This window comes from Nothobranchius furzeri, chromosome 2 (assembly GCF_043380555.1).
Source record: "Nothobranchius furzeri strain GRZ-AD chromosome 2, NfurGRZ-RIMD1, whole genome shotgun sequence".
NCBI classification, from domain to species: Eukaryota; Metazoa; Chordata; class Actinopteri; order Cyprinodontiformes; family Nothobranchiidae; genus Nothobranchius; species Nothobranchius furzeri.
This window is the reverse complement of record NC_091742.1, coordinates 71,272,841-71,285,926: the sequence shown is the minus strand read 5'-3', so window position 1 is coordinate 71,285,926 and position 13,086 is coordinate 71,272,841. Positions and strand designations below refer to the sequence as shown.

The following is a 13,086-nucleotide window of genomic DNA, read 5'->3' as shown; positions in this document are numbered from 1 at the left end:
CCCCCCGATGTGATGCAGCTCTAACACGGTGTTCCGCCAGGCACAATGCACTTTGGCTGACCTAATTCTTCCCTGGCACAACTCCAGTGCTAAGAGTACATAAGGACTGCACTGTCAAGGTATCTCGCTCTGCCGCTCTATTATTTCAGACATCCAGCAACATCTGTTGTGCTCTGGGCCCTCCTTGTGACTCGCATGAGGTTCTTTGCAGTTTGCAGAGAAACGCACCTAATTTTGCCCGTGGCTAATGATGGGATTTCAGTAACGAAGTTTTCACATCTAGGAGTTCATTCCCATTCCTGCTGCTTTTTCTTTTCATCTTTATTAAATCGATGAAGAGATTGCATCAAAGTTTTTTGTTAGGGCTTCACAATATTAGGAAAATGTGTTTTTTTTTTATGTTATTAAAAGTGCCAGTGTTGGAGTGAGAATTTCTATCACAAATTTTGATTTGTTTCTCATCCAGCAGCTTAAAAAATACATCCAAGCGTACAACTCTAACAGGATTAGTTTCTTGTGACTTTGGGTAGCAGTACATCATATTATGTAGACCATATCTACAAAAAACTGCAATTTCCTCATAGACTCCCAACAGAAGTTTTGGTGAAAGGAGAGAAAATTTGAGGGAGAGCTACCCTCAAGGGATTTGAGCAAACAGAAATATTTAAACTTTCACTGTAAATCCAATAGGCCAGTGAAAGGAAGATAAAAATATGTTGATTTTGGTAGATTTAGCAATGATTAAATTTACACTTTTGAGCATCTAAACTTTCCCCAAAGTTTGAAAACAAACTATTGTCATTTTGTTTAGACGTCTAGACAAGCTGTAGCAGCAGCAAACGATTTTGCTCAGCGGGTCAGTCTAGACATGCACCATTGTAACCTCAACCATTGACCCAAACAGTGTTAGGTTAGGCCAATCACAGCGCTCTACTGTATGTTTGTAGAGAGATATTAGGTGGGCTTAGCTCCAGAGCTGCGACGGCGAAAAACTACATAAACGAAATGGCTTTGGCATCAACTTTGGACAATTTAGACTTTTCTTTGAGTCAAGAGCAGATGGAGGTACTTAAGTCCTTTATTTAGAAAAAATATATACTTGCATCTTCTTCTTCTTCGACAGTGTATGGCGGACTGCCATTTTGACTGACGAAAACATCACCTTGTTTGTTGCTGACTGGTCCTAGCGCTGTTTAATTGCATTTGGATTCAGTTTCAAAGACAACTGTAGATTCAACCTCAGGACTGACCTCTGTCTATGGGACGTGGCCAGGCGATATATTCACATATATAGGATAGCTTGCTAGGCTATTTTCACTATCATAAGCTTTTAAGTAAGTTTATACATCAAATCATCCAATCAAACCTAGCCAATAGATCACTTCTGATATGGTTTAAACTTCAAAATGTAGGTGTTTTTGTCTTCTTTAGCTCAGTGCCACACTCACTGTTATGGGACCTGAAGTTTGATTCTTTTTTTAGAAGAAAGTTGAAATGTTTAGAATGTTGGATGGTAGCCGCGCTTGCACCCTTCAGGAAATGCTCCAGATGAGTATCGCCATGATGATAGCTCTTTTTTATCTATCACAATCCTTCCAACACTACTCATGTTCCTTTGGTACACAGAATTATGGTACTTGAACTATAATAATCTAAGGTTTATTGTGGTCATTGGTGATTGTGATTCTGCAATGATAATAAGCTTAAGGCATATTGTGCAAACTGGTGTTGTACTGATAAAATGTGAACTTTAACATAAACTGTTACACTGGAGATTCAACAAGGCCTGTTTCAATATGCCCCGTCAGTAAAAATTAAATAAATGTAAAAAAAAAAATGCCTCCCCTCCTCCACACAAGTGCTTTTTTATTTCACTGCCATTGTGGCTTTTGTTGACATTTTCACAGCAATTTAAAAAGTGCAGTTTGAAGAATTTCAAGCTACCAAGAGTGTGAAAAAGCTTGTTTATGTGCAGCCCAAACCCTTGTGGTCCATAAATTTTAATATTTCTTGTGAGTGCACTACCCAACCAAAACAACAACAACAACAAAACGTACCTTACAAGTCCCTGTGCCCAGAGCGCTAGTTTAGCACCACCGACTTCCCCAAGATGCACAATGTGTGCACTCGCTGTTCCTCACCCACCACATGCATTTTCCATGACTCGCTGGTGATCTTAAACAAGACTAATAATGGGCCCTCCAAAATGGCTCAGACAAGGAACAATGACTCACATCACGGTGTGATATTTCTCGACTGTAGTAGCGGGGAAGGCCTACCAAAAACAGCGTGAGTAAAAAATAAAAAATAAATGAGGGAGGGAGGGATGTTGCCCTGGGCTCCATTTTTGTGTTTACCAGTCACCGCGTGGGGCTGATGCTCTTTTAAATTCCAATTCTCTGCTACAGCTAACTGTCCCTAGCCTCTCCATGCCATTTGCCCCTAATAATGTGGGCCGGACTCTCTGCTGGAGGAAAGCAGCGGCCATCCTGTGAGCGGCTAAATGACACAGTGGAGTTCATTGATGGAAAGGATTACACCCAGGACACTAAAGCAACGGGTTTTCTGAAGGACACAACAAAGAGAAGATGTAAATTATTCACAGAGGAAGTAGAATTAACCATCTTACTGTGTGTTAAGTTTGTCTAGATGGAAATGCTAGAAGGCAAAAAAACCAAACACGTTCATACCTATTTTTATGTTTAAATGAGTCTTCACAAGAGAAATGTTGCAGCTCATCCTCGTGCGATCATGTGACACCACCTATAAGTTGCACTGTGTGTCCGTCTACATTTTCTGGAGTCGGTCCGATATGGTGTTACATCCCGTGTTATTGTAGAGCGTAAGCCTTCTGTGAAATGCAACCGCTTCCTTCGCTGTCCTCTAACAGGGTGAAAACAATATGACATATCAAGTGGAAAAATGAGCCACGCGCCAAAGACCTGAAAGCACATCAAACGGCGAGCCAGACAGCAGAGCATAAGCCATCTTATTACAGTCCTGAAGGATACGTGGATAGATGTAGCACTCTGTTTTACCTCTGCCCTCAATTAATTCTCATGAATCCAGCCACCATGTATTAAAACGGCCAGATGCTAGGATGGATTCTGTTGGGAGCAATGACATGCAACAAAGTGATATGAATCATTCCCCCCCATCACCACACACACACACACACACACACACACACACACTGGAGAAACACTCTCAGAGGGCCCGGTGACACAATTCATGGAAAAAGGAAAACAAGATACAGTCAGCTAAGAATGGTTAGTGTGAAAATAGACCCTGTCTTTAAAAGAACCATTTTGAAACCAAAATAATTTCCACTGCAGAATTGATGCAAATTTGCTCTTTATCCGATTCAATGAGACCAGAAATGCAAACAGGAGGCTCTGTGCCATGAGTCAGGTCATGTTAAATATTCAAACAAAGATAATCGTCAGTGGATTAATCCCTTTTTGGCCTGACAACTCCACTGGTCAATGGACTCTCTTCAGAGGAACTGATAAAGTTGTCATGTTGCTATACTCTAAAGTTTGTTTTCTTTTACCTTATTAGTCATCAATGAATATATGTCAATCAAAATCACCAAACTTTATTTTGACTGGTATCTTTTGAAGTAGATAGCAAATGTGATTTTTGTTTTAAAGTAACAGTGTGTATGTTTCCTGGCGATGGGAGGTAGTAGATGCCTAAATAGCTGCAAGCAAGCAGTATTTTTGTGTTGAAGAACTTACCAACGGATGCCCATTAGGGCCAAAAAGCCTTAGGGAGTGCAAACTTCAGCAAAATGACAAGCACATCACACTCCCTTTCATCACTGGCAACAAGCGAAGAGGAAAATGTGTAAAACAACAACATTTGAGAATGGAGAAAGTTTTGTAACCGTTTGTTTCAAATCAGCAAATGCATTTTGTCCTCATGGGCTCCCATAGAAGGAAACATGGCATCTAAAATTGCATCTGCCAGAGACTTAGACCCGCTCCCATGCATTTTAGACCTGATTTTTATAGTTGTATGACATGAAGCCGTCAATATTTTTCAACAACTGGGCATCATTTAATTCATTTTCAACAACAATTTGATGGACGATTCCAGAAATTAATGGTAAAAACTACACATTGTTTCTTTAAAGTACAAAACCGGTCAGGCTAGAGTCAACCCAATTAAATATGCCTTTCACAAATAATCTAAATTAGATTTAAAAAAATATATAACTCTAATATGTGGTATGTTGGTAGCTTAGAGTTATACTTGGATGGATTTTGTTGAATCCTTTACAGAGAATCATTGAATGTACTTTCACGACTGACTTTTAGAACCGATGCATTGTTTCTTATTTATTTTATGTGAAGCCCCCCACCAGGGTACACATAACTTTTTGTGACACCCTCCCTTGTGGGAAAGTGTGCGTGGGGGGACACGTGCATCAACTGTCGGGATATCTCCGAGAGGGTATTGTCAGGGTATACCTGAGCATGGTGGGCATGTGGAGTGTGTTGTATCAGGCTCCCTGGGGGGTTGTGCCCCACTAATTGAGTACCACTAAACCAATGTGATTCAAGATGGATACCACATTTTCTCAACATTAGCAAACATATCAATGGCTATCCAGATTTTTGGCAAGATTTAGGGAATTCACTCTGAGTGCTTTTTCCTGGAAATAGTCTTTTTCATCAGCCTCATTAGAAGTCATCACCAACACAAACTCACTGTGCTAACTTATTACTCAACTTAATTGGTTAGAGAGTTGGCATTACCTGTTGGCAAACTTGTTTTTCTGTTCATCAAAATGTAGAAACTCCTGGAAAGATCAGTGAGAAGGCAACTGATTAACCTTTAGAGTCAGTTGGATTCAAGATGGCATAGAGTTAAGGGCTAACAGCCTTAGGAAGCAAAACATGATTTAAAAACTGTACGTTTTAGAGCTACTTAGCTAAAACGGCATGTGATTGTATTTAATAGTCATCCGAGCCAGTATTTACCAAAAGATCGCATGACATTGAGCAATATTGCTGATGAATTTGCATAATGCTATTTTTCTGATTTGATTGAAAATGCAAAAAAGGCAACTTCTACTGAAGACAAAAGCTTCCTGGGTTTATTGCTTTCAACTGAAATCTGTTTTCTTCATTCAGCTAGACAAGCTTTTAATTTTTGCTTAATTGTCCTTTTTTATGAATAATGGTTGAAAAACTATGTTATTTATTAATCTTGCTGATCATATATACATTTGCACCACAAAAACTTGAGTCTCAAGAGGTTATGCCAAGTTACACGTGAAATGCATGCAAACTGATTTTTGTCCCATAGATTCAGATTCCTTTGAGAGGAGGTGTCTGTGCGAGCATCTAAAAGTAACACTGCTGTGAAAGCTGAGATCCGAGGCGTTTTTATGAGCGATCGAACGTGCAGCGATTGCTGAAGGTTATGGCACTTTGGCCTCGACCACCCCTTCTGTCCGGTCGCTATCGGCTATGTGCGTCTGAAACAACAGCTAAATTAACCACACTTTAGTCAAGCTTTTGGAAACATCCACACATCTTTCCATCTGCACGCTTAAATATCCAGAAGAAGGAACGAAAACCAACACATGGCTATATTTAGCATCTGTTGTCATAATTGCTATGAAGAGTACAATCTGATAAGCTGTAAAACTGTGACTTAAATGCAGCTTTACAAGAAAGGGAGGTACAATTTATGAGAATGCTTCTCCTGCCAAGATTTTTGTTTCGTTTTTCTCTTTTTTTTGGCACATCTATTTTCATTATAAAGACTACCTGCACCTGCAGCCATACCACTAAACACTTCTTGAGGTGTAGGTCCGCCTTGTAGTTGTTTAGTATTTTTATCTTGCCAGTAGAGCTCCGTGTGACGTCCGCGTCGCCCCTATATTACGATCCCTGCTCCATCTGGGCCGTGTGAGGTCACTGCACACGCCACCTGCTCTGGTCAGGCTCTGGGTGGCATCTCTGGGCGCATGTAGAGACGCAGATGTATGGATTTAGTACTGGATACCCATAAACACAAATTAGCAGGATGTGAGCAAAAACGATGTGGCACGATTTACATTTCCAGCCCTCAGAACCTTTTTATGGGTTTCTGTGCAATTTTGTGTTTAATGAGACTTACTGTATGTGGTTCACTAATTTAGGAAGACAATTGCTCTTTGCATGCTCAGGTGGGCTTAATAGGCTTACAGGAGTAAAAATTGGATTGAGGTTAGCCTATTCCTTGGAGTGAGTCTCTCATTACAGAAATGTATTGTCTGAATTTAGCTTCCCTGAAAACAGTGTCCACGAAATCAAATAAAACAACTACTATTATTATTTTTAACAAGCGCTATTTGTTCAAAGTCGCTGGCAATCTGATCGCACAATTAGGTGAGTTGCTGTGAAAAATCCCAATGTGGCCATAACTCAGAATGATTTACACACAGAGACAGAAACATTTAGCAGCGAGAGGCGATTACTCCTGCAGTAAACCTGTCAGTCCCAACAGGAACAAAAATCCTTCCTCCCTGTTTGAAATATCCACAATGTTTTGTTTTGATTTCACTCAGGTCGTGTTGCCTATACACATCCTGTTGACACTGTATACACGGCCCATGCTGCCACCTGGTCGGTTTATCGGCTGCGAATAGACCAAAAGAAACGCAGCCCGACTGGGAAGATTTGTTTGATCTTCTAACATTTAACGACTCTGTCTTGGCTCAGGGAGGGCGGGAGGACCTGGGATGACTAAGACAGGTGGGGGGTACCTGTTCTTTTTGTTAAAGCTTCGAGGCAGTTTGATGTTTGTTTGAGGTGAAAGAAAGCACGCATGTGTTTATTCTCACCCAGGACATGGTGATCCTTGGTTTCTTTTTTAAATTTATTTCTGAGAAAAAAAAAACTAAAATTATCTTGCCTTTTATAAGAATTTTAATTTCATTCCTGAGAAAGCTCTCAGTGTGAGAAGCAAAAATATATTAGAAAAACCGAGAGAAAATGCTTTTTGAAAATGAAGGCAGTTCATCTGTAGCGTTGGAAATTGCCAGAATGAGGGGATTAAAATGGACCAAAAACTAACTAAGTAGTAAATTTGTATTTTTTTTTTATTTATTTATTTTACTTTAATAGCGAATCAAGAGAGTGACATGGCAGCAAGAAACAAAAATTAAACAAAGAGAGCAACCAGTGGAAACATCAAGGAACTATGTATGTAGGAAAAGCAGACAAGAACTGGACAGGGCTGGACTGGACTGGTTTGGGGAAGTGAGTGCGTTGAGTAAACGGCCCACCTCGACTTGCTCAATATGCCAGATGGCTAGTCCACCCCTGGGACTGGATGGCGGTTATTCACATCGATTATGAAACGGATGCGATCCGGTTTTCGTACGGCTTCCACAAAGACCAAAACACATGTAGTCCATTCATAGCACTCTCACCAGCTAAGGTTCAGTACAGCGCAGATACAGAAAACACATGTTTTTTTTTTCATCTTTTGTTTTATTAATAATGACAGCAATATCAGTTCTCAGTGTGTGATAGTTGACATTATTTTTACAGGTTTATCTTCAAACATAATGTTTAAATTGTATAATAGTTTGGTTCTCGTGTGGGGACAAATGTACAGAGACAGTCGGTAGAAATGGCAGCCCGCCCAGAAGATGTACAGAAACTGGTCCGCATCCATTGTAGACTAAGAGAACTAAGGGGTTAAATATGCCGGGAGGGTGATTACTGATATGAAGAGGAGTTTGCTGACAAACTGAAATAAATCAGGTGAGTGGTAAACTGAGCAAGAGGAAAAAACAGAAGAAACCAACAAACAATGAGAGATGGAACTAAAGAATTAGGAGTTACGGATGGTTCAGAGAGAACAGAAACACGTACTAAAAACATCAAACACCCAACCGTGACATTTCTAGCACATCAGTGCATGCCTTTTGAGATACATTTGATGAACTGATACCATCTAAGAAGCTTTTGTTTTAGATCAGGAAACAAGTAAACAGAAACCATCTAAAGCCTAAATAAACTACACTGGATTTAGTTTGTTCATTTGCAACGAGTTAGCTCATTGTTTCCCCATTATAATGTGCCATTTTTTACAGCGCATCATAAGAGAGGAAAAAATGATGAGATATAGATATAGAGCATTATGTACAAGCAATTTAGATGGATGGTTTTCAGTGTCTCCCAATAAAAGGTCGTGCTATTTTGTCATGTTTGCATCACTTAATAACTATTGTGTAATAATTAAAATATCAGAATTGAGAATAATTCAATAAATAAATAAATAAATAATTACTAAAGCATTAAATTCAAATAATTGTAATGATTAAAGAGAAAAAAAATGCATTTTACTTCTTGCACACCCCTTGCGCTGTCGTTCCTCTGGTGGGATTATGCTGATCCCAGAGCAACCACATATAGACCAATAAGGCCATCCCACCAAACCCCATTCTCAACGTTGTTTCGGCTGCCACCACATTACTGTGCAGCTCCGTATTTGTCAAATTCACTGAGTTGTTGGCATTTTGCATTTCATTTTGGTTAGCTGTTGCGAACATCTTGAATTAGGCTGACCCCAAAGGTTAATGTGTTCTAGACATCCATCCAATGATTGGTCACTGAGAATCTAATTAAAAATCCCCCGTTGGTTCAAAAGTTTAGCTAACAAAAAGTTGTCGACTTCAGTGGCAAATTTTTAGGGGCAAACTTTGAAATAAACACCTTTTTTAGAGCGTGTGTTATCAATGACTCTCAGCTACTTCCATAAGACTTTTTAGCCCAGTATTTAAGAATCTGACTTAGAACAAGCAACACAGGTCGCACATGTGATGTCGAGCATGCATGTGGCGAATAGTGACGTTGTGAAACCTAAAACCCTGGTTATTTATGTCCACAAGCTGTCAGGTTCGTTGGCAGATCTGAAGCGTGACTGAGAGTTCTGTTGCCCAGACGCGGAGTGACGGAGATAACCGGCGTGGTTATCTCCTGTAGGTTTAGCTTGAGGGTTTAGAGGGCTGGTAAGCCTGGAGACTCGATACAAAGTCTGGTGAGAACGATGACTGAGCAATGAATGAAACGCCGGCACTTCCTTAAGTAGTGTCGGCGTGATGACGTCAGCCGCCACGTTGGTGGCAGGAATGGTTGGAATGCAGTCAGCTGGAGGAGTTCGTGACACAAGCAAATGCTGACAGCAGAGCATTTGTATAGGAAACTTAGCTACGTGGGTACAGAACCTTAGTTGTAGCACGATTTGCGTGTGGTATTGACTATCAGCTAAGGCATCCATCTTTAAAGCTACAATCCGGAATACTTTAGATCCGATGTCACCATCTAGAGGCTCAGAAATGAATGGCGCCCTCAGCCATTCTCATCACGACCAACACCTCATGTTCGTGAACCTGCACCTCTAGCTGGCAATTATAATTATCATGTTATGTTGTTTATTCTTATTTTTCTTGTCCTCCAACTCTGCATCTGGCTTGGCATGTTCTGAAAAGCGTGTGCCCGTTGTGTGACTGACATCTGTACGTAAGCAGATGTTCAACGCTATTGGCTAACAATGGCACTCAGTTCAAATAGCCTGACTAAAGGTATTATTTGGTCTGGCCACGCTCCATTGACGTTGTCTTTCAAATGATTTCCGCATTCCACTGGACAATGAATGTGACATACTCTTGTTTCACTCTGTTGCATCATCCCAACCACCAGGCATATAGATTGCCCTGAATGGCCCACAAAGTGGATAAAGCTCTGTGATTTGTTCACTAAGCAGATGGAGCACTATGATTGGCCCACCATTATGGACCAATCACAGCTCTTTATGTGTTTGAAACCCCTCTAGAGAGCTGTGATTGGCTAGCCAGAGTCCTGGTAGGAGCTGCAGAGGTTCCAATGGAGCATGCCTAGACCAAACATTGCAAAGCAAGAATTTGGTCTAGTTCACTAGGCTACATATCGTAAATCCTCTAATACAGGCCCGGGCCTGTATTTGACTCAAGCTCATCAAGCTCCAGGCCTTTATTGGAAGGAGGACCAGAATTAGAGGCAGGCCTCTATTTCTATTTGAGCAAAATGAACTAATGGTTTGCTGGAGTTTTTGACAATTAAAATTGCGCTCACATTTTCTAAGTTAAACACATTTCTTTTAACAACGGCAGTTTCTGCTTCAGCCCTCTCCCCCCTCCCCCTGCGCAGCGGCCGCAAACTCACTGATGCGCCTGCAGCCTCTCGGAGTTCCTGCTGCTCTAAACATTAAAATAATTATTTCATTTTCTGTTCCTCACTTCTGATTACCTTCAGTGGTGTCTGTATGTTTCAACCACCAGGTACAAAAACTAACTTGTTTTTATTTGACTATTTTTTTGTCCTGTCTGTTTATTATCTTCCTGCATCTCCTCTCAATCCTAAAGAAAAACTGCTACCTGGGTTCATATATATTCACCTTATGAGTTACCTTTGAACTGCAGTTCTAAAAGATCTACCGACCGCAAAAACAGCGGAGTGCCCACTGCTTGGCGGCCGCATCAGTGATCGGTGCGTCACCGGAGGACAAGGTGATGCGCCCCGCTCCACAGCAGCGAAACGCATCAGGCGCAAATAAAAGACAGAAAACATTAAAGGAAATGAGCCGACATGAACGATCGCGTGTCAGTACCGACGCTCTGGGATTCTGGATTGTTGCTTTAATCTGGGTGACTCCAATGATTTATCAGTTGTAGATAAATATCTAGTGATTTCTATCTGAGAGTTTCATTAAATATGTCTTTTGCAGTGAGAAGGTTGCAGGTTCAAATCTCAGACGCGTTGTTTGTGTTCTTCTCATGTATGCATGGGTTTTCTGCAAGTATACCATACAGGCCAAAAACATACATGTTAGATTTCATTTTACCTTTGCAAAATAAAAAATAAAACATATTTCTCTAAGAAACTCCTGCACAGCAACAGGCAAAAACATTACCACCCGCTGTCCAGCGTGCAGCCACATGCAGTCTGATATAGTGTATTAATAAAGGGAAAACATTTAGAGCCATTTATTTAGATTGTGTTTGAAATCAGCTGACTGGAAGTGGCATCATCAGAAGCAGGACTCTGCTGTTCCTAGCAGGTCCTGGTAAGTTTTTTCTTTTTTTGGACGTTACTATACGCGCTGCCAGACTCCGCCCACTCCCTGCGCGTCAGTGCTGAGTTGAGTGGACCCGGAGTCACTCCCCTTGCCTACTTTTAATAGCTTTGTCATGTGATGGAAAGCAGTTGTAAGACAGGTGCCCTCGGTTCAGTCTCGGCGAGGGGGCAGCAGTCGCCTGTGCGAGAGCGAGTGGGAAGCGCGCGTGTGGATTTCTTTTTTACTTGATTTCTTTTTTTTCTTTTTCCCCCCTTTTTTAATTTTTTCATTTGTTTTTCGGACCGTCATTCACTCTGGCTGGATGGCGTGGGACAGGTGTAACCAGGACTCTGTGTGGAGAGAATTAGAGGTGAGCGCGCCTTAGAAATACATCTTTTAATCCGACTTTCCCCCCATCATCTAGCCTCCTGGAGAGTTATTTATTTTTCATTACACTTATTTTCCCCGTTCTTGTTGGAATCCTGGACAAGTCTGCGCTTTCCTCGCCGAGGCTCTCTGGTGTTGCGCGCCTGGAAGCAGTGGAGGATGCGAGGGACCCTGCACCCGACCCCCGTGGGGGGATGGATGACAAGCGGATGGGGATGTTTATTTGCACTTCTGTTAAAGATCTAGAGGTTTTCAAACGTGCACGCGGTCCAGGAGCACCGCTTCCACCCTGAGTAGACGGACGAGCTTCCCAGCCACGGACGGCTCGCGCTCCGACCGGAGATATTTAGGGAAAAGCGCGAGGGCTTTCATGCAGAAATGACAGAAATGACTCAGAATCAGGTATCCTCTTTGATCGCAGGGACAAGTTAAAGAGTCATGTTTTTAGCTCCATGAAGAGGCAGAGCCAGCGCGGTCATGGCATGCGCGCAGGATCATCATGGTTTTAACGGCACCGGGCTGTGCCAGAACATCCCGACCTGAACGGAGCAGCGTCGCATCGATATAAAGTCCATCTTTTTTAGATTCGTCCTCGTTTCCATTTAAATCACTCTTTTATTCTGCTTGTTGTGCATACCTGTCAGTCTGCGGTCTTGCTGCTTTATGTGTCATTCTGAGCTAAGTCGGGCGAGGAATCTGAAATCTGCGTTTTCTGCAATTTCCTTGCAATTCAGGCTGTTTGGTAACTAACACGCGTTCCAGCAGCCTCTCTTCCATCAAATTGCATTTATTTATCCATGCTTACAAAAATAAAATCACCAATAAACAAGAAATCTCCCATACGAACCGCAGCAACTTCCCCCAGCCAGCCAGGCAGGTGTTTTCATGCGCGGTGCGTGCACAAATCATCCAGATCATCTGGTGGGGCTGGCGACGCTGTTTCATTAGTTTCTCCGAGAAATCCCGAAGATAATCCACTCCAGGACGTCCAGTGGCGGAGGACTGGAGCGGTTTGGTTGCTGTTTTGTTACACCAGAGGGGTGGGGAGTGGGTGGATTTTTGGCTCATCACATTGAAGTGTTGGCACATTCAGAGGATACACGAAGTGTGACGCCGACACACCTGGATGGTTTTCTTTTCCAACCCACATGCAAACCCTACTCCTAAAGTCTGTGGTCCAAAACACCTCATGGCTTCGCCTCAGGATATCCATCTTAAATGTCTCCCATAACGCCTCCCTGTGGCGTTCCTAAACGTCTAGTGTTGAATTATGAGTGAGACAGGGTTGGATTTACACGCAGGCAAAGAGATTAGACACTCGAAACGACCGGTAAAGTTCCATTTTTGCTAAAAAATGATTATTCCCCCCCAAAAAACAGGTTCCCTCTTGCCGAGCCCCACGCAGTCCTCTTCTCTCCTCTGCAGCTGATGATTTGTGTGCACAGGAAGCAGAAACAGCTGCTACATACTGCATGCACTGGCTCTCGATGACATGAAAAAAAAGGAGTCCGGTGAATAACGAAATGTCAACAGGCAGCGTTTAGTAGCGGAGAGGCCACCACAAACAGCAGCACACTGTGTACAGCAGGTCGAGCC

At 42.0% G+C, this 13,086-nt stretch overlaps 1 protein-coding gene across 9 annotated transcripts in view; it reads left to right on the top strand.

The window, feature by feature from the left end:
* The window catches only part of ppargc1a (peroxisome proliferator-activated receptor gamma, coactivator 1 alpha), a 533,637-nt gene that overhangs the window by 479,582 nt on the left and 40,969 nt on the right, over positions 1-13,086 (top strand). For 3 of the 9 annotated variants that reach the window (XM_054747830.2, XM_015947008.3, XM_054747829.2), the window contains exon 1: positions 11,008-11,473. The exons of the other annotated variants lie outside the window; for them this stretch is intronic. In XM_054747830.2, coding sequence (XP_054603805.2) covers positions 11,426-11,473 — 48 coding nt within the window. In that variant the 5' untranslated portion in view covers positions 11,008-11,425. Of the gene's footprint in view, positions 1-11,007; positions 11,474-13,086 lie in introns of those variants that run through there. 9 annotated transcript variants of the gene reach the window in all.